Source organism: Coregonus clupeaformis, chromosome 10, assembly GCF_020615455.1.
Source record: "Coregonus clupeaformis isolate EN_2021a chromosome 10, ASM2061545v1, whole genome shotgun sequence".
NCBI lineage: Eukaryota > Metazoa > Chordata > Actinopteri > Salmoniformes > Salmonidae > Coregonus > Coregonus clupeaformis.
In genome coordinates this window covers 3953959-3975967 of record NC_059201.1, presented here as the reverse complement: position 1 = coordinate 3975967, position 22009 = coordinate 3953959, and the positions used below count along the sequence as shown (strand labels likewise).

The 22009-nt window shown below is 44.8% G+C and overlaps 1 protein-coding gene across 1 annotated transcript in view; it reads left to right on the top strand.

Annotated features, from left to right (window-relative positions):
• The window catches only part of LOC121574703 (metabotropic glutamate receptor 7-like), a 318674-nt gene that overhangs the window by 250321 nt on the left and 46344 nt on the right, over nucleotides 1–22009 (top strand). The window contains exons 8-9 of the mRNA XM_041887245.2: nucleotides 1808–2010; nucleotides 2306–3038. Of these exons, the coding sequence (XP_041743179.2) occupies nucleotides 1808–2010; nucleotides 2306–3038 (936 nt within the window). The remainder of the gene's footprint in view (nucleotides 1–1807; nucleotides 2011–2305; nucleotides 3039–22009) is intronic.

Genomic DNA, 22009 nt, shown 5'->3' with positions numbered 1-22009 from the left:
GCTTTTCATAGCCGGGCATTTAGAAGTTGAAATAGCAGGTGCGGTAGAGAGAGAGAGTTGAAAACAGCAGGTCCGGGACAAGGTAGCACGTCCGGTGAACAGGTCAGGGTTCCATAGCCGCAGGCAGAAGAGTGGAAACTGGAGCAGCAGCATGACCAGGTGGACTGGGGACAACCAGGAGTCATCAGGCCAGGTAGTCCTGAGGCAGGTGCATCCTGTTTCCATTGATCATCCTTGAGATGTTTCTACAACTTGATTGGAGTCCACCTGTGGTAAATTCAATTGATTTGACATGATTTGAAAAGGCACATAAGGTCCCACAGTTGACAATGCATGTCACAGCAAAAACCAAGACTTGAGGTCTAAGGAATTGTCCGTAGAGCTCCGAGACAGAATTGTGTCGAGGGCACAGATCTGGGGAAGGGTACCAAAAAATGTATGCAGCATTGAAGGTCCACAAGAACACAGTGGCCTCCACCATTCTTAAATGGAAGATGTTTGGAACCACCAAGACTTTTCCTAGAGCTGGCCGCCTGGCCAAACTGAGGAATCGCAGGAGAGGGGCCTTGGTCAGGGAGGTGGTCACTCTGACAGAGAGATTTAACTCTTTGTTTGAACTCTTTGGCCTGAATGCCAAGCGTCACGTCTGGAGGAAACCCGGCACCATCCCTACATTGAAGCATGGTGACGGCAGCATCATGATGTGGGAATGTTTTCAGCGGCAGGGACTGGGAGACTAGTCAGGATCGAGGGAAAGATGAACGGAGCAAAGTACAGAGAGATCCTTGATGAAAACCTGCTCCAGAGTGCTCAGGACCTCAGACTGGGGCGAAGGTTTACCTTCCAACAGGACAACGACCCTAAGCACACAGCCAAGACAACACAGGAGTGGCTTCAGGACAAGTCTCTGAATGTCCTTGAGTGGCCCAGCCAGAGCCCGGACTTGAACCCAATCGAACATCCCTGGAGAGACCTGAAAATAGCTGTGCAGCGACGCTCCCCATCCAACCTGACAGAGCTTGAGAGGATCTGCAGAGAAGAATGGGAGAATCTCCCCAAATCCAGGTGTGCCAAGCTTATAACGTCATACCCAAGAAGACACGAGGCTGTAATCACTGCCAAAGGTGCTTCAACTAAATACTGAGTAAAATGTCTGAATACTTATGTAAGTGTGATATTTTCAGTTTTCTTTTTATTATAATTTAGCAAAAAAATAACCTGTGGCTAACTCTGCTGCGGCGGATTACTTTCTGTCTTGTCCTGCTCTCTCCACCTCATTCACTGCTCAATGTGTTCAACTTGCTTGCTTTTTGTGCCTCTATTTTGGAAGAAGTTCAGAATATCCATATTTGCTCTGCGCTATGCTGCAGACTGAGTGACAGGCGTTACTGAGTGATGACATTGACATCTAACCGGCGCTGCAGGGGGTGGGGGAGGGGTCAAGGGTCCACTGCATTGTGAAATTACAGCAGTCAATCCAGGGCTTCTTGTTACTGTCTAGCACAGTATATTCGGTTGTTTATTTTTGTCTTTAAAAAATGTGTGAGTAAAAACATTACTTTTTTTTTACACTGCATAGCGCAATTGATGTAATGTGTGGTTATGGAAACTCAAATCAGACTGGATGAAATAAAATAAAAAGACTTGTTCTTAAAAACGAATTGTCATTGTCAGTATGAAAAAAATAATAATTATGCACTCACCAACTGTAAGTCGCTCTGGATAAGAGCGTCTGCTAAATTACTAAAATGTAAAATGTCATTGTTCTACTCCTGTCTAACCCTCCGTCCTACGTCCTGTGTTCCAGATCGAGGATATGCAGTGGCCTAATGGACAGACAGAGATCCCCAGCTCTGTGTGCAGTCTGCCCTGCAGGACAGGAGAGAGGAAGAAGACAGTGAAAGGCATGCCGTGTTGCTGGCACTGTGAACCCTGTGATGGTTACCAGTACCAGTATGATGAAACATCCTGCAAGCTGTGCTCCTACAGCATGAGGCCCGACCCAAACAGGTGACAGACAGCAACACTATATAAATAAATCTAGGGTTGCAAAATTCCACAAACGTTCCCAAAATTCCCAGGTTTTCTTCAACCGGGATTTCTGGAAAACCTGGGAATATTGGGAAAGTTTCAGGTATTTTTCAACCCTAGATAATTTTATAATATTTTAGTGCCATCCTTGATAGTATATAAAATAAAATGTTTTACAGTGCAGTACGGTACTGCTAGTCTTCTTGTCCTCTGTATGTGTATTTTCTAAATTGTCAAATAAACGTACTTAATCAATCAATCAATCTATCAACAGGACGGCATGTCAGCCCATCCCCATTGTGAAGCTGGAGTGGCACTCCCCTTGGGCAGTGATCCCCGTCTTCCTCGCCATGCTGGGCATCATCGCCACCATCTTCGTCATGGCAACCTTCGTCCGCTACAACGACACGCCAATCGTCCGTGCGTCGGGCCGTGAGCTGAGCTACGTCCTCCTCACCGGGATCTTCCTCTGTTACGTCATCACCTTCCTCATGATCGCCAAGCCCGACGTCGCCGTCTGCTCGTTCCGCCGGATTTTCCTGGGTCTGGGCATGTGCATCAGCTACGCCGCGTTACTCACCAAGACCAACCGGATCTACCGGATCTTTAAAGACGGTAAGAAGTCGGTGACGGCACCCAGGCTGATCAGCCCGACCTCCCAGCTGGCCATCACCTCTTCCCTAATTTCCGCTCAGCTCCTGGGCGTGTTCGTCTGGTTCGGTGTGGATCCCCCCAACGCCGTCGTCGACTACGACGAACAGAAGACCATCAACTCAGAACAGGCTAGAGGAGTGTTGAAATGTGACATCACGGACCTGCAGATGATATGCTCGCTGGGTTATAGCATCCTGCTCATGGTCACGTGTACGGTGTACGCCATCAAGACGCGGGGTGTCCCGGAGAACTTCAATGAGGCTAAACCCATTGGGTTCACCATGTATACCACCTGTGTAGTCTGGCTAGCCTTCATACCCATTTTCTTTGGGACAGCACAGTCCGCAGAAAAGGTAAGGTTGTGATTTCATATTGTTTCCTGTTATTATCATAATGGGCCGGTTTCCAGGACCCAAATGAAGTCTAGTCCTGGACAAAAAAAATTAAAAAAGAAGACTATTCTCCATTGAAAGTGCTTCTTAGTCCGAGACTAGGTTTAAGCTTTGTCTGGGTAACCGGTCGATTAAGTCATATTGCTTTCACACTTTAATACTGGTTGTACCAAAAATGCCAATCCAAGTCTTGGCAAATGAGACAAAACCGTTGATTTTATATGTGACCGGTTACAGTATCTGAGGAATTACACGCCACTTCCTACTTCACAGTAGGGCCATTATTTCTTCGTATTTTTTGCAGAAGTGCCTTCTTGAACATGTGCCTTAATTACAAACTTGTATGTGATCCGTAATTATATGAAGAAAAAAAATTTAAATTATGAGCCTGGTTTAGCCAAGGAGAAAGCACTGTGCTATACAGAGAGAAAGACCGGATCCTTCCTGGCTAGTCATGATTGGCTGAGATAATGGTGTTGTTGGACATGCCGAGAGATACGTCCTGATTGGTCTGTCATGTCACAGGCTTCTGTCTATAATGGAATGGGGGATTCCCTGGTCAGTGTATAGATCATATTTGCTACTGCAGACATTTGGAAAGATATAGCTTTGGATAACTGCAAAAGTGTTGCTACAGCTCTCAAAAACATGGCTGCCCTGAATTTAGCTGGGTTTAAGTAGAGAGACTACTTTCTGGAGGACAATACCATGCTGACTCACCTGTGTTTACATGTGTGGGTGGGAGGGGCTAAGGTTTAAGAGATGGGTGGGGTTAAGGTTTAAGAGATGGGTGGGGCTAAGGCTTTAGAGATGGGTGGGACTAAGGCTTTAGAGATGGGTGGGACTAAGGCTTTAGAGATGGGTGGGACTAAGGCTTTAGAGATGGGTGGGACTAAGGCTTTAGAGATGGGTGGGACTAAGGCTTTAGAGATGGGTGGGACTAAGGCTTTAGAGATGGGTGGGGCTAAGGCTTTAGAGATGGGTGGGACTAAGGCTTTAGAGATGGGTGGGGCTAAGGCTTTAGAGATGGGTGGGGCTAGGGCTTTAGAGATGGGTGGGACCAAGGCTTTAGAGATGGGTGGGGCTTTAGAGATGGGTGGGGCAAAGGCTTTAGAGATGGGTGGGGCTAGGGCTTTAGAGATGGGTGGGGCAAAGGCTTTAGAGATGGGTGGGACTAAGGCTTAGAGATGGGTGGGACTAAGGCTTTAGAGATGGGTGGGGCTTTAGATATGGGTGGGACTAAGGCTTTAGAGATGGGTGGGACTAAGGCTTTAGAGATGGGTGGGACTAAGGCTTTAGAGATGGGTGGGGCTAAGGCTTTAGAGATGGGTGGGGCTAAGTCTCTAGAGATGGGTGGGGTTAAAGCTTTAGAGATGGGTGGGACTAAGGCTTTAGAGATGGGTGGGGTTAAAGCTTTAGAGATGGGTGGGACTAAGGCTTTAGAATGATGATGCTGAATCGGATGTAAACAACAAAGTCTTTCAAAGGGAATTTAATTTAATTTAATTTAATTGTCTCTTAAGTGCAAAAGCAAGTTTATCAGCTTTTAAAGCAGCACGACTTTCCCATGTTTCCCTCAACTACAGTGTATGATACACCATTTTGAAGCTCTGAGTCTATCAAATGTAAAAACAAGCAAATAACTTACATTTGCTATTAGCCTCAATAGAGAAATCCAGACAGATATGGCATATTGATGTGTGCCTCCATGTCTAAGCCATTTACAGTCTGATGTTGCTATAATTGGCCTCATAGTGATTGTATAATTTACAATACAAAGGGCTGTCCTAATACTTCTGGAGCTCACTGTACCGTATAGTATTTCCAGTAGCACCTTTCTTCAGACCCTCTGGCAATCTAGACTCTCTTTAACCTCTGTTGCTATAAGAGGATCAGCCATTGCTAATGCACGGCTGTGTCCCAAATGTCACCCCGTTCCCTTTATAGTGTACTACTTTTGACCAGGGCCCATATTGCTTTTTTGGGATGCAGCCTGTGTCGGGAAATTTGCAGAAATAATAAGATATAATATTTTTAAAAACGATTTAATTTCTCAGTTCAGGATTACTGTGTAAGTTAATGACTGCTCAATGTGTTTCTACATGTATATGAAATACATTTCATTATCTGACATTTTGTCACCATGGTCATTTGTCTTTCTTGACCACTAGCTGTGTTTGTGCTCTCGTCTTTCTAGTTGGCCGTAAAAGCAATTATTTGTGGGGAAAACTACCCTTGGGTATGATGTGGAATACAGGTGTTGGGAAGCTGACCGTGTGATTGCATTGTACAATCCAATCACAGTGTAATCAGAGACTCAGTTTAATTGCTGAGAGAAACCATCTGTTTTATCAGTGTTACAATAGATACCCTTACTATCAGTGGCAGACTGGCCTTCTGGCATTTCGGGCAAATGCCAGACGGACTGGTCCATTTTTAACCTAGTGAGCCTTTTTTAAATTGTTAGGTTTTTTTGCGCAAAATGATCATTAGCAAATAATGTGGTCCTCAAGGAATAAAATGGGTCAGTGTGGGGACCTCAAGGAATAAAATGGGCCACTGTGTTAGAAATGCCAGAGCCGATTTCCGGTCCTGGTCCGCCCCTGCTTACTATTGTATTTAGCGTTTCCCAAATTCTTTGGTGTACAAACGACTTAAGTGCATCCGGAAAATAGGTGTTAGAAATGTAGCCCAAAGCGCAACAGAAAGGGGTTGAGAAACTAAAACGATTGTGCCTTTTACAAATTCCGCCGACAAATACCAAAAGGATTTTACAGTGCAGCTGAAGGCCGGCTGAGTCTAGCGAAAATGCCAATGGTTTGGAACAATGTGTACCACAGCTCCAAAGCAAACAGCTGCTGCTATGCTATGCTAGCGGTGGTGCTATTACCTGCGTGTCCCTGGAGCTGTAGACTTCATCTGCAACCCCTATGTATTCCCCATATCTACACTGAGTATACAAAACATTAGATAGACTGACCAGGTGAATCCAGGTGAAAGATATGATCCCACTTCAATCAGTGCAGATGAAAGAGAGGAGACAGGTTATAGAAGGATTTTTAAGCCCCCCCCCCCGAGACAATTTAGACAATGGGGTTGTGCATGTGTGTCATGCGGAGGGTGAGTGGGCAAAACATTTACGTGTCTTTGGTAGTAGGTGTCAGGCGCACCGGTTTGTGTCAAGAACTGCAACGCAGCTTGGTTTTTCACACTCAACAGTTTCCTGTGTGTATCGTAAATGGTCCACCACCCAAAGGACATCCAGCCAACTTGACAGAACCGTAGGAAGCATTGGAGTCAACATGGGCCAGCATCCCTGTGGAAACGCTTTTCGACACTTTGTAGAGTCCATACCCTGACAAATTGAGGCTGTCCTGAGGGCAAAAGCGGGGGTGCAACTCAATATTAGGAAGGTGTTCCTAATGTTTAGTGTACTCAGTGTAATGCATTACATTTAACCAAGGCCCTATGGGTCCTGGTTAAAAGTAGTGCACTATAAAGGGAGTAGGATTTCATTTGGGAGCTGTGTACTAAAGATGATGTACAGCTCTGGGAAGAGAAGAGGACGGCAGTCTCATCTGTCAAGGGGAGCAGTGTGTGTGTGCTGCTTTGTGCTGTGTGAGGCCTGACGTCAGCAGCCCAGCCCGGCAGAGCCCAGGCAGCAGGCTGGCACCCCCAGCCCGGCAGAGCCCAGGCAGCAGGCAGGCACCCCCAGCCCCGGCAGAGCCCAGGCAGCAGGCAGGCACCCCCTGCCCCGGCAGAGCCCAGGCAGCAGGCAGGCACCCTCAGCCCCGGCAGAGCCCAGGCAGCAGGCTGGCACCCCCTGCCCCGGCAGAGCCCAGGCAGCAGGCTGGCACCCCCTGCCCCGGCAGAGCCCAGGCAGCAGGCAGGCACCCCCAGCCCCGGCAGAGCCCAGGCAGCAGGCAGGCACCCCCAGCCCCGGCAGAGTGGAATTGTGACACACTGGTCTTTGCTGCTTGTCGTTACTAACCTGGCTGATGATGACGATAGAGGGTCTGAAGAAAGGTGCTACTGGAAATACTATACTTTACAGTGAGCTCCAGAAGTATTAGGACAGCCCTTTGTATTGTAAATTATACAATCACTATGAGGTTAAAGTGCAGACTGTCAGCTATAATTTGAGTATATTTTCATCCATATCGGGTGAACCGTTTATAAATTACAGCACTTTTTGTACAAAGTCCCCCCATTTTAGGGGACCAGAAGTACTGGGACAAATTCACTTATATGTGTATTAAAGTAATAAAACGTTTAGTATTTGGTCCCATATTCATATGATTACATCAAGCTTGTTACTCTACAAACTTGTTGGATGCATTTGCTGTTTGTTTTGGTTGTGTTTCAGATTATTTTGTGCCCAATAGAAATTTATGGTAAATAATGTATTGTGTCATTTTGGAGTCACTTCTATTATAAACAAGAATCGAATATGTTTCTAAACACTTCTAAATTAATGTGGATGTTACCATGATTACGGATAGTCCTGAAGGAATCGTGAATAATGATGAGTGAAAAAGTTACAAATATCATGCCTCCAAGACATGCTAACCTCTCACCATTACAATAAAGGCGGGCCGCATGCTTCCCAGCCGAAACAGTTCGGAAGAGTTCATGCATATATTATGATGACATTTTGTGACGTTTCTGTTAGTTTTGGACTTCGGTGAGGGTTTTTTCGGCTGTTCAGGCACTGTTCAGGCATTGTTTTCTGGAGGCAAGCCAAAGTTCGGAGCCGAAGTCTACTCCACTTCGTCAGTGATTGGTCAAGAGTAGGAATTCTTCAATAAAGTATTTGTTGTCATTCAACAAAAGACAACTTGTTCTCATGCACGTTTGTTCATTGAGAAATACTGCACCAAAAACCTTAGTTAGATGTAAAATTGTGTGACTAAGATCTCCTCGGCAAAAACGTCAAAATTAATGACACATTTCTTGAGAGATCTTAGATTAATTCGGACTATTTTGAGGAAGTGTATACTGGCTACGGCGTCTCAAAATAGACAAACAGTACTATTGCTGCCTTTTTTCTGGTTTTCCAGGCGAAGGTCTGTTAAGGGAGTGTGGAGACTCGTTGGGTTTGTCTAGCCGAGTTTGGCTAGGTGCCAGCAGAACTGAAGCGTGCTGATACCTTAAAATGGGAGGGGAGCATTTTTGTGGGGGTATGACATTTTATTCCTTTGTGAATATGGGACCAAATACTTTTTCTACTTTTATACACATGCTGTATAAGTGAATTTGTTCCAATACTTTTGGTCCTCTTAAAATTTCTAAACGTTTCACCCGATTTGGATAAGAATTACGCTCAAATTAAAGCTGACAGTATGCACTTTAACCTCCGTAGTCATTGCATCATTTAAAATCCAAAGTGCTAGAGTGCAGAGCCAAAACAACAACAAATTGTCACTGTTCAATCTATACAGTCAGGTCCATAATGATTCCCACCCTTAATAAAGATGAGGAAAAAAATACTATATATAAATTAAATAATACAAATACTGAGATGTATAGTATGCTCCATTTTTTAAATATAATTCTGTTATTTTATACTAATATAATTGCTCAGAGAAATAGATTTTGTTTAACAAGTAATATTTTATTTTCTGAAAAAGATTGGGGTAAAAATTATTGCCACCCTTGTTTTCAAATACCTCGAGGATAACAGCCTTTTTCTAAAATGATTTATGAGATTGGAAAACACATTGGGAGGGATCTTAGACCATTCCCCCATACACAATCTTTCCAGATCCTTGATATCCTTCACCCAAATACAAGCACATATGTGACTTGTTCTATCATAATCAGTCCCTTTGACCCCAAAACACATTTGGAGTTTTATACAGTGCTGGAAAGACGAGATTGAGACCAACATGATCTCTCTACTCCAAATATCAAGAGAGTTACGTGCCATTACATGCTGTGTGTCACCAAACCATGTTTTTTGAGGAAAACGCAGTCACAGTTTGCAGTTACTTTTAAGACATTTGTTGAAATAATGAATAACAACTATTTACTTTAATACAAAACACAAGAAATCCATTGTTCTTCTCTCTCTCTCTCTCTCTCTCTCTCTCTCTCTCTCTCTCTCTCTCTCTCTCTCTCTCTCTCTCTCACAGTCCACACATAAATTACATATTCTTCTAACTATACAGACATAGTGTCTGTCTGCATCGTTGTCGAGCACACACGTGCAGTACTGTATATGCATACATGTGCACACATATACATGCATGTGTATACATGTACACATACAATGACTTATTGATTTCACGCATGTACACGCACATACATGTGACAGAGAAACTCTCTCACGCTGCAGATGTTCATTTACATTTTAGTCATTTTAGCAGACGCTCTTATCCAGAGCGACTTACAGTTAGTGAGTGCATACCGTTTTCATACTGGCCCCCCCGTGGGAAACGAACCCACAACCCTGGCATTGCAAGCGCCATGCTCTACTAACTGAGCTACAGGGTACTACATGCAGTGTGTGATGACTACTGGTAATGTGTGAGGACTACATGCAGTGTGTGAGGACTACATGCAGTGTGTGAGGACTACATGCAGTGTGTGAGGACTACATGCAGTGTGTGAGGACTACATGCAGTGTGTGAGGACTACATGCAGTGTGTGAGGACTACATGCAGTGTGTGAGGACTACATGCAGTGTGTGAGGACTACATGCAGTGTGTGAGGACTGCATGCAGTGTGTGAGGACTACATGCAGTGTGTGAGGACTACATGCAGTGTGTGAGGACTACATGCAGTGTGTGAGGACTACATGCAGTGTGTGAGGACTACATGCAGTGTGCGTGTGTTTTGTCCACACAAACACGGGCACATCCCATGTAGTCCCCGAACATATCATGGTTGTGGCCCGTAGTTTTTCCACGTTAGATTCGGGAGATAAGGCTTGGGAGGATAAAAATAATTAATAAATGACCACGTTAAATAACATCTCTTATAAATACATCACAGAGAATGTGCATAGATGTGCCCAAGCAACCCTCTCACAAACCCATTATTATGACAGTCACAGAGGAAACAACATATAAAAAAAAAAGCTCAAACAGGGAAGGGGGTGGAGTGGGTGAGAGCTCTGGTCTGTAAACAGCAAATAAAATGAGAAACGTTAAAGAAAATCTGACCACACACACATCACCAGAGAGTAAGCACTAACAGGCTTGTCGGATCCAATTCGTGTGGGCTTTGGTTAGAGTCTTTGCTGCCGGTCCACTGGCTTGAGCTGACGAACGTTTGATACAAAATATAAGTATCAAGATTTAGGAAACCACTAAACATGATCACGCGTCAACGTTTTTTTTATTTTTGTACTTGCACCACACAAGAGGACGTGGTCTCAAATGTCGGTAGCACCCGGACGTCTGCCCTCTAACTTCCAGGGATCTGTCCTGGGAGCAGCATCGTACGGACGTCATGCGAAGTTGTTGACATGGTGGACGATTCGCCGAGCGTCCTCGTAGGACAGCACCCGTTTGCTGGCGAGACGAAGACGAGACGACCACCTCACCTCTTCTTCCTCGGAGCCACCGTGTTCCTTATAGAACTGTATCACTGCAGTCAGCTTTTTGTAGAAATTCTGAAAATCTGAAAATACATTATTTAAAATATGCCTTTAATATGTGCTGAAAGGCACGATGTATTCTCAGCTCTTTTATTTCTATTCATGATACAGCATACTACTCATTCTTTCTTAAATACCTCATTACATTTTTTAATACTGTTGCAGCCCCAATAATAGCAGGAATCATGAAGTATTACTCTAAAGAAAACGTACACGCATAGGAACTTGAACGTTTCGCTGCAGATTTGCTGGCTATCAAGGAAATATGATGTCCTCTGATGTTTGCTTTCTGTTTCTTTGCTCCTTTTCGAACTGACAGTTTCCTCGGAGAGGTTCATGGAACGAGTGATCTTGCCAATGAGCAGTGGTGGGAAAAGTACCCAACTGTCATACTTGAGTAAAAGTAAAGTAAAGTAAAATTATTATTATTATTATTAAAGATACCTTCATAGAAAATGACCCAAGTCAAAGTGAATGTCACCCAGTAAAATCTTACTAAAAAGTATTTGGTTTTAAATATACTTAAGTATCAAAAGTAAATGTAATTGCTAAAATATACTTAAATATCAAAAGTAAAAGTAAAAGTATAAATCATTTCAAATTCCTTATATTAAGCAAACCAGATGGCACCATTTACTTGTTTTTTTAGCTAGGGCCATAGTCAGATATAATTTACAAACAAAGCATGTGTTTAGTGAGTCCACCAGATCAGAGGCAGTAGGGATGTCCAAGGGTGTTCGCTTGATAAGTGTGTTAATTAGACCATTTTCCTGTCCTGCTAAGCATTCAAAATGTAACGAGTACTTTTGGGTGTCAGGGAAAATGTATGGAGTAAAAAGTACATTATTTTCTTTAGAAATGTAGTGAAGTAAAAGTAAAAGTTGTCCAAAATATAAATAGTAAAGTAAAGTACAGACACCAAAAAAAAAACTACTTAAGTAGTACTTTCAAGTATTTTTACCTAAGTACTTTACACCAATGCCGATGCGCACTAGACGCCAATGGTCGTCTGAACCAGCTCCCAGCACAACATCATTACTATTTAAAAATCTAGAGATTTCTCTCTCACGGGAATCCATCGATACAGTAGAAAGCTAAGCTAGCTAGCTACAAGCTAAGGTTTATAATAATAATAATAATATGCCATTTAGCAGATGCTTTTATCCAAAGCGACTTACGGTCATGCGTGCATACATTTTTGTGTATGGGTGGTCCCGGGGATCGAACCCACTACCTTGGCGTTACAAGCGCCGTGCTCTACCAGCTGAGCTACAGAGGACCACATAGTCAGTAGTGACAGTGTGTCTATGTATGATGGGTTTTAAATTATTTTTTATTTTTTATTTTGTACTTATCTACTTTTTACTTAACCATTTTTTTTTGTTTTTTTCTTAAAAACTGCATTGTTGGTTAAAGGCTAGTAAGTTACCCTTATCATTGTAAGGTCTACACCTGTTGTATTCGGCCGCATGTGGCAAATAACATTTGATTTGATTTGATTTGAAATCTGAGAGTGTGGATTGACCTCAATCACAGCTGTTATCCTGTGGTGATGGGAAAAACAATGCATCATCAAATATATTAATACATTATTACGCTCTCATTACATATGTACAATATAAAATCCAAAATACCACAATAGCACAACATTACAATAGCACAACATTACAATACCACAATACCACAACATTACAATACCACAACACTATAATACCACAATAGCACAACATTACAATACCACAATACCACAACATTACAATACCACAACATCACAATACCACAATAGCACAACATTACAATACCACAATACCACAACATTACAATACCACAACATTACAATACCACAACATTACAATACCACAACATCACAATACCACAATACCACAACATTACAATACCACAATACCACAATACCACAACATTACAATACCACAACCCCACAACACTACAACACCACAATACCACACCATCACAACACTACAACACCACAATACCACAACATCACAATAACACAACATTACAATACCACAACATTACAATACAACAACATTACAATAACACAACACTACAACACCACAATACCACAACATCACAATAACACAACATTACAATACCACAACATTACAATACAACAACATTACAATAACACAACACTACAATACCACAATACCACAACATCACAATACCACAACATTACAATACCACAATAACACAACATTACAATACCACAACATTACCGGATGTACTCCAGATTGCGGTGGTCATTCAAAATGAGGAAAGGGTGTTTAGCTCCCTCAAGCCAATGCCTCCACGCTTTCAGAGCCTGGACTACAGCCAACAGCTCCCTGTCCCCCACATCATAGTTGCACTCCGCCGGGCTGAGCTTCTTCAAAAAGAAAGCACAGGGGCGGAGCTTTGGTGGCGTACCCGAGCGCTGAGACAGTACAGCTCCTATCCCAGCCTCGGACGCGTCCACCTCTACTGTGAATGCCAAGGAGGGATCTGGATGAGCCAGCACAGGAGCCAAGGTAAACAGGTCCTTCAAGTGACCAAAAGCCCTGTCCGCCTCAGCTGACCACTGCAGTCGCACCGGTCCCCCCTTCAGCAAGGAGGTAATGGGAGCCACTACCTGACCAAAGCCCCGGATACAAATTATTGGCAAACCCTAAGAATCGTTGCACCTCCTTAACTGTGGTTGGAGTCGGCCAATTACGCATGGCTGAAATGCGGTCAATCTCCATCTCCACCCCTGACGCGGACAGGTGGTGCCCTAGGAAGGAGACGGACTGTTGAAAGAACAGACATTTCTCCTCCTTGACGTACAGGTCATGTTCCAACAGTCGACCAAGCACCTTGCGCACCAGGGACACATGCTCGGCTCATGTAGCAGAGTATATGAGAATGTTGTCTATATACACCACTACACCCTGCCCGTGCAGGTCCCTGAAGATCTCATCAACAAAGGATTGGAAGACTGATGGATTATTCATCAACCCGTACGGCATGACGAGGTACTCATAGTGCCCAGAGGTGGTACTAAATGCCGTCTTCCACTCATCCCCCTCCCGGATATGCACCAGGTTGTACGCGCTCCTGAGATCCAATTTGGTGAAGAAGCGCGCCCCATGCAATGACTCCGTCACACTAGCAATGAGAGGAAGTGGATAACTGTACTTAACAGTGATCTGATTGAGACCACGGTAGTCAATGCATGGCCGTAAACCTCCATCCTTCTTCTTCACAAAAAATAAACTTGAGGAGGCAGGTGAAGTGGAAGGCCGAATGTATCCCTCTCCCAGAGATTCGGAGACATATTTTTCCATAGCAGCCGTCTCTTCCTGTGACAGAGGATACACGTGACTCCGGGGAAGTGCAGCGCCTACCTGGAGATTTATCGCACAATCTCCCTGTCGATGGGGTGGTAATTGAGTCGCCTTCTTTTTCCAGAAGGCGAGAGCCAAATCGGCATATTCGGGGGGAATGTGCATAGTGTAGACCTGGTTTGGACTTTCCACCGTAGTTGCACCTATGGAAACACCTGCTCACCTCCCTGAGCACTGACTTGACCATCCCTTGAGAGCCCTCTGCCATGAAATCGTGGGGTCATGAGAGGTTAACCAGGGAAGCCCCAACACCACTGGAAACACAGGAGAATCGATCAGAAAGAGACTAAGTCTCTCCTCATGACCCTCCTGCGTTTTCATCCAAAGTGGAGCTGTGAACTCCCTAATCAGGCCTGACCCTAAAGGGTGACTATCTAAGGCATATACAGGGAAGGGCACATCAACAGAAACAATAGGAATCCCTAATCTACGGGAAAACATACAATCAATAAAGTTCCCAGCTGCGCCTGAATCTACGAGCGCCTTATGCTGGGAATGCGGGGAAAACTCAGGAAATTCGATGTCAATACACATGTGCGCAACAGGGAGCTCTGGGTGACTCGGGTGCCTACTCACCTGGGACGATCCACCAGTGCTCTGCCTGCTGCCTCGACTCTCTGAGGACCCTCCCCAGCACCGACCAGCAGTGTGTCCTCTGCGGCCACAGTTGGTGCAGGAGACGGCCCTCCTTCCGGTCTCCCTGAGAGCAGCACCTCCGAGCTCCATCGGTGTAGGGTCGGAGGTGCTGGGGGATGGAATGGACGGACCCCGATCCCGACGTCCGCGGGTGGCCAACAGGTTATCGAGCCTTATCGAGAAATCCACCAGCTGGTCTAGGTTAAGGGTGGTGTCCCTGCAGGCCAGCTCCCGACGAACGTCCTCCCGTAGGCTGCATCGGTAGTGGTCAATCAGGGCCCTCTCATTCCATCCCGCGCTGGCTGCCAGGGTCCTGAAGTCCAGTGTGAAGTCCTGAGCGCTCCTCATCCCCTGTCTGAGGTGGAAGAGACGTTCCCCCACCACTCTCCCCTCCGGTGGATGATCGAATACCGCCCGGAAGCGGCGGGTGAAATCTTCATAGCGCACCCACTCGAGCGCTCTCCCCAACAGACAGGAGATGAGGGCGGACACGCTCTCGTATCCCGAGGGAGCCGGGTGGATGGTAGCCAGGTAGAGCTCCACCTGGAGCAGAAAACCCTGACACCTGGCAGCTGTACCATCGTTTGCCCTCGGGTGCGAGAGCCGAATCCCACTGGACCCAGGTGACGAAGGGGTGGACAGCGGTGTGGGAGGTTGTGTAGTTGGAGGAGGTGTGGGACCACCACCTCTCTCCCATCGCTCCATGGTGTTCAACACGTGATCCATGGCTGTGCCGAGAGTCTGTATCATGGTCGCTTGCTGCTGGACGCGTTCCTCAACTGATCTGGAAGGAATGAATGTACCTGTTGACTCCATTTGTGGTGCGTGTTTCTGTCAGGCGTCAGTGTGCAGTGGTAGGACGGAGTCAGGCGCAGGACACAGAGCTAGTAGACAACGTACTTTACTCGTAAATATAAATGAACATAATCTCCACGCAGGGAGGACAATGACACCAAACATAGAACAAACACGCACGCAACACAGTGGGAGCCAGAGGGTAAATAGGGAACAAATCATAGACATAATGGGAACCAGGTGTGTACAATAAAGACAAAACAAGTAGAACACAGAAACATAGATCGGTGGCAGCTAGTACTCCGGTGACGACGAACGCCGAAGCCTGCCCGAGCAAGGAGGAGGGGCAGCCTTGGCTGAATCCGTGACAAATACCACAACATTGCAATACCACAATACCACAATACCACAACATTACAATACCACCATGCCACAACATTATAATACCACAATACCACAATACCACAATACCACAATACCACAACATTACATTACCACAACATTACAATACCACAATACCACAACATTACAATACCACAATACCACAATACCACAACATTACATTACCACAACATTACATTACCACAACATTACAATACCACAACATTACAATGCCACAATACCACAACATTACAATACCACAACACCACAACATTACAATACCACAATACCACAACATTACATTACCACAACATTACAATACCACAATACCACAACCCCACAACACTACAACACCACAATACCACAACACCACAATACCACAATACCACAACATTACAATACCACAATACCACACCATCACAATACCACAACATTACAATACCACAACATTGCAATACAACAACATTACAATACCACAATACCACAACATTACAATACCACAATACCACAACATTACAATACCACAATACCACAACATTACAATACCACAACATTACAATTCCACAATACCACAACATCACAATACCACAATACCACAACATTACAATACCACAACATTACAATGCCACAATACCACAACATTACAATACCACAACATTACAATACCACAATACAACAACATTACAATACCACAACACCACAATACCACAACATTACAACACCACAATACAACAACATTACAATAGAACAACATTACAATACCACAACATTGCATTGTATGTGTGTTAGAGTGTGTGTGTTAGAGTGTGTGTGTTATTGTGTGTGTTTGCGTGTTAATGTGTTTGTATGTGTGTGTGTCTCTTCACAGTCCACATTGTGCCATGAGTTGTTTTCTGTTGTTTAAATCTGATTTTACTGCTCACTTGAGTTTCTTGATGTGGAAGAGAGTTCCATGTAGTCATGGTTCTATTTAGTACTGTTCATTTTCCCGTAGTCTGTTCTGGACTTGAGGACTGTGATGAGGACTCTGGTGGCTTGTCCTGTGTGGGTATGAATCGGTGCATCAGTATGTTCTGGCCATATCAGTTTACAATCCAGGGTTACACCAAGCAGTTTATTCTCCTCAACTTGCTCAATTGCCACATTAGTAATTGCAAGATTTACAATGTTTTTAGCTTTTTATATAGACAATAATAGGCAATAATAAAAAAAATTCACCTCTTCCACACTCACGTTACAGAATTTGAAATGGCATTGCTTGTCTTTCATAATTTGGTCAGTTATGTATGGCTATGAAAGTTCAGAGTTTGTTGCCGGAGATAATCCTCGAACCCCTGCGGTTAGGGTGAATCACGTCTCTTTTAAAGAGTGCTGGTTGCTCCCACAGCAAGTCAACATTTTCAGAAAAAGGAGACGTTCTTGATGTTACAATGTTCCATTTAGGTACACATTTAGGGCGACGAGGCGACTGAAACATTCCGAACCCCTTCGATATCACTAGGAGGGGGCCCAGAGATAAGTAGTCTCTTCCCTGTGCTAACGAGTGTGTTTTAAAATAATTTTGTTTGCCTAAAGCGAAGGTCGTTGAGAACCACCGTGAGTGACACTGTTAGAGTAGGTGTCCAGAGCTGTGGGAAGAAGGTGGTAGTTAATGTTTCAGACATGGGCAGCTGGGTGACACTGGACCTTAGTTGGTCCACAGACATTTACATTTTAGTAATTTAGCAGACGCTCTTATCCAGAGCGACTTACAGGAGCAATTAGGGTTAAGTGCCTTGCTCAAGGGCAAATCGACAGATTTTTCACCTAGTCGGCTCGGGGATTAGAACCAGCGACCTTTCGGTTACTGGCACAACGCTCTTAACCACTAAGCTACCTGCTGCCCAGACCACGCATAGGCAGGCCAAAATCTCTCACTATCAAGCTGCCCACAGTGATGGTGGTCGTGATGGAATCTGATGGGGAAGAGAGAGGCAGAACAGCATAGGACTGCCTCTGGCGGGGGGGGGGGGGATGGGTGCCTCGAGCCACGCTAGCCTGACTCTCCGCATCAGCAGCTGTGGATGGTGTCTGAAGCTCCGGGAAGACAGAGGAGGGCCTGAAACCCTGCTGTCTTGAGCCATCGACCTGCTGAACAGTGGAAGCCGTTGGGGGTGGGTGCCAGTGGTCGGCTGTCGGTTCACCCTCAGGAACAGCGCTGACTCCCGGGGCCAGAAGGTCCGTCTCCAACGGGGCAAAGCTGTTTGATAGCTGGATCGGTCTTCTAGGATGTGCGGAGGCCGGCCAGACAGCATCCCGCCTAACCTCCTACGCCTTGCCAGTGTCCAGTCTCCCACGGGCTGAGTTGAGCTCACCATCTGTCCAGTGGATTGGATCAGATCCACGCCGCCTGACAAATTAAGATTTTTGTTTTCCCTGAGCTACAGCAATGTTGGTGTATTTAGAAAGCATGTCCTGCTTTTCCTGCAACTTTGCCGTCGGCCTGAGAATCTCTTCCCTAAACTGCTTGATGGTGGTGCAAACCCTGCCCATTAATCAGTTCCACCTTTTTTCCCCTCCTGTTGCAATGGATATCATCTCCCACCTATCACTGTTGTGCCCAACCCTGGATAAAAGCACCGGTACACTAGCACTGCTAACGTTAGCCTGCTCAGTTAGCATATCGGCTAGCAGCTAACTATTAGGCTGTTTTAGCAGAATACCGGGAGGCGAACTTGCGGTCCCAGCAGTAAAAGCTAACCCCGTAGCTGATCCGCAGCCATAAAAACTTCACTTTGATTAACACTATTGATTAAAAGTATTTCAAAAAATTAACTAACCGGGTGTAACAAGCAATCGTTGTTCAGCTGCGCTCTCTGATGACTTTTTTAGAATAAATGTTTCTGATTAATATCGATGTCACATATGTCGTTTTCAACAAGAGAAGTTGGTTCTCACGTTCAGTTCTGCTTATTCTGATGATTGATAATAATTGCGTTGTGACGTTTTCAGATTATAGATCTTATTCTCCAATGTAAGAGCTTTGAAGTTTGAGTGTTATTGAAACCAGACTCAGCTGTAAGAGTAATACAGTAATACATAAACAAAATGCAATGTCAAAACACAAACAATTACTCTGCTTTCTATGATTCCCTATAACAAGGGGAAGCTACACTGAACAAACATATAAATGCAACATGTAAAGTGTTGGTCCCATGTTTCATAAGCTGAAATAAAAGATCCCAGAAATGTTCCATGCACACAAAAAAAGCTTATTTCTCTCAAATGATATGCACAATTTTGTTTACATCCCTGTTAGTGAGCATTTCTAATTTGCCAAGATTATTATTATTATTATTATTTTTTAATTTAACATTTTATTTCACCTTTATTTAACCAGGTAAGCCAGTTGAGAACAAGTTCTCATTTACAACTGCGACCTGGCCAAGATAAAGCAAAGCAGTGCGATAAAAACAACAACACAGAGTTACATATGGGGTAAATAAACATAAAGTCAAAAAATACAACAGAAAATATATATACAGTGTGTGCAAATGTAGCAAGTTATGGAGGTAAGGCAATAAATAGGCTATAGTGCAAAATAATTACAATTAGTATTAACACTGGAATGCTAGATGTGCAAGAGATTATGTGCAAATAGAGATACTGGGGTGCAAAAGAGCAAAATAAATAACAATATAGGGATGAGGTAGTTGGGTGGGCTAATTTCAGATGGGCTGTGTACAGGTGCAGTGATCGGTAAGGTGCTCTGACAACTGATGCTTAAAGTTAGTGAGGGAGATAAGAGTATCCAGCTTCAGAGATTTTTGCAATTCGTTCCAGTCATTGGCAACAGAGAACTGGAAGGAATAGCGGCCAAAGGAGGTGTTGGCTTTGGGAATGACCAGTGAGATATACCTGCTGGAGCGCAGACTACGGGTGGGTGCTGCTATGGTGACCAATGAGCTAAGATAAGGCGGGATTTGCCTAGCAGTGATTTATAGATGGCCTGGAGCCAGTGGGTTTGACGACGAACATGTAGTGAGAACCAGCCAACAAGAGCGTACAGGTCACAGTGGTGGGTAGTGTATGGGGCTTTGGAGACAAAACGGATGGCACTGTGATAGACTACATCCAATTTGCTGAGTAGAGTGTTGGAGGCTATTTTGTAAATGACATCGCCGAAGTCAAGGATCGGTAGGATAGTCAGTGTTACGAGGGAATGTTTGGCAGCATGAGTGAAGGAGGCTTTGTTGCGAAATAGGAAGCCGATTCTAGATTTAACTTTGGATTGAAGATTCTTAATGTGAGTCTGGAAGGAGAGTTTGCAGTCTAACCAGACACCTAGGTATTTGTAGTTGTCCACATACTCTAGGTCAGACCCGTCGAGAGTGGTGATTCTAGTCGGGTAGGCGGGTGCCAGCAGCGTTCGGTTGAAGATCATGCATTTAGTTTTACTAGTGTTTAAGAGCAGTTGGAGGCTACTGAAGGAGTGTTGTATGGCATTGAAGCTCGTTTGGAGGTTTGTTAACACAGTGTCCAATGAAGGGCCAGATGTATACAAAATGGTGTCGTCTGCGTAGAGGTGGATCTGAGAGTCACCAGCAGCAAGAGCGACATCATTGATATACACAGAGAAAAGAGTCGGCCCAAGAATTGAACCCTGTGGCACCCCCATAGAGACTGCCATAGGTCCAGACAACAGGCCCTCTGATTTCACACACTGAACTCTATCTGAGAAGTAGTTGGTGAACCAGGCGAGGCAGTCATTTGAGAAACCAAGGCTATTTAGTCTGCCAATAAGAATGCGGTGGTTGACAGAGTCGAAAGCCTTGGCCAGGTCGATGAAGACGGCTGTACAGTACTGTCTATTATCGATCACGGTTATAATATCGTTTAGGACCTTGAACGTGGCTGAAGTGCACCCATGACCAGCTCGGAAACCGGATTGCATAGCGGAGAAGGTATGGTGGGATTCGAAATGGTCGGTGATCTGTTTGTTAACTTGGCTTTCAAATACTTTCGAAAGGCAGGGCAGGATGGATATAGGTCTGTAACAGTTTGGATCTAGAGTGTCACCCCCTTTGAAGAGGGGGAAGACTGCGGCAGCTTTCCAATCTCTGGGGATCTCAGACGTTACGAAAGAGAGGTTGAACAGACTAGTAATAGGGGTTCAAATCAAATCAAATCAAATTTTATTGGTCACATGCACCGAATACAACAGGTGCAGACATTACAGTGAAATGCTTACTTACAGCCCTTAACCAACAGTGCATATATTTTTAACAAAAAAAGTAAAAATAAAACAACAACGAAAAAAGTGTTGAGAAAAAAAAGAGCAGAAGTAAAATAAAATAACAGTAGGGAGGCTGTATATACAGGGGGGTACCGGTGCAGAGTCAATGTGCGGGGGCACCGGCTAGTTGAGGTAGTTGAAGTAATATGTACATGTGGGTAGAGTTAAAGTGACTATGCATAAATAATTAACAGAGTAGCAGCAGCGTAAAAGGATGGGGTGGGGGGCAGTGCAAATAGTCCGGGTAGCCATGATTAGCTGTTCAGGAGTCTTATGGCTTGGGGGTAGAAGCTGTTGAGAAGTCTTTGGACCTAGACTTGGCACTCCGGTACCGCTTGCCGTGCGGTAGCAGAGAGAACAGTCTATGACTAGGGTGGCTGGAGTCTTTGACAATTTTGAGGGCCTTCCTCTGACACCGCCTGGTATAGAGGTCCTGGATGGCAGGAAGCTTGGCCCCAGTGATGTACTGGGCCGTACGCACCACCCTCTCTAGTGCCTTGCGGTCGGAGGCCAAGCAGTTGCCATACCAGGCGGTGATGCAACCAGTCAGGATGCTCTCGATGGTGCAGCTGTAGAATTTTTTGAGGATCTGAGGACCCATGCCAAATCTTTTCAGTCTCCTGAGGGGGAATAGGCTTTGTTGCGACAATTTCGGCGGCTAGTTTTAGAAAGCAAGGGTCCAGATTGTCTAGCCCAGCTGATTTGTAAGGGGTCCAGATTTTGCAGCTCTTTCAGAACATCAGCTGTCTGAATTTGTGTGAAGGAGAAGCGGGGGGGGGGCATGGGCAAGTTGCAGTGGAGGGTGCAGAGATGTTGACGGGGTAGTGATAGCCAGGTGGAAAGCATGGCCAGCCGTAGC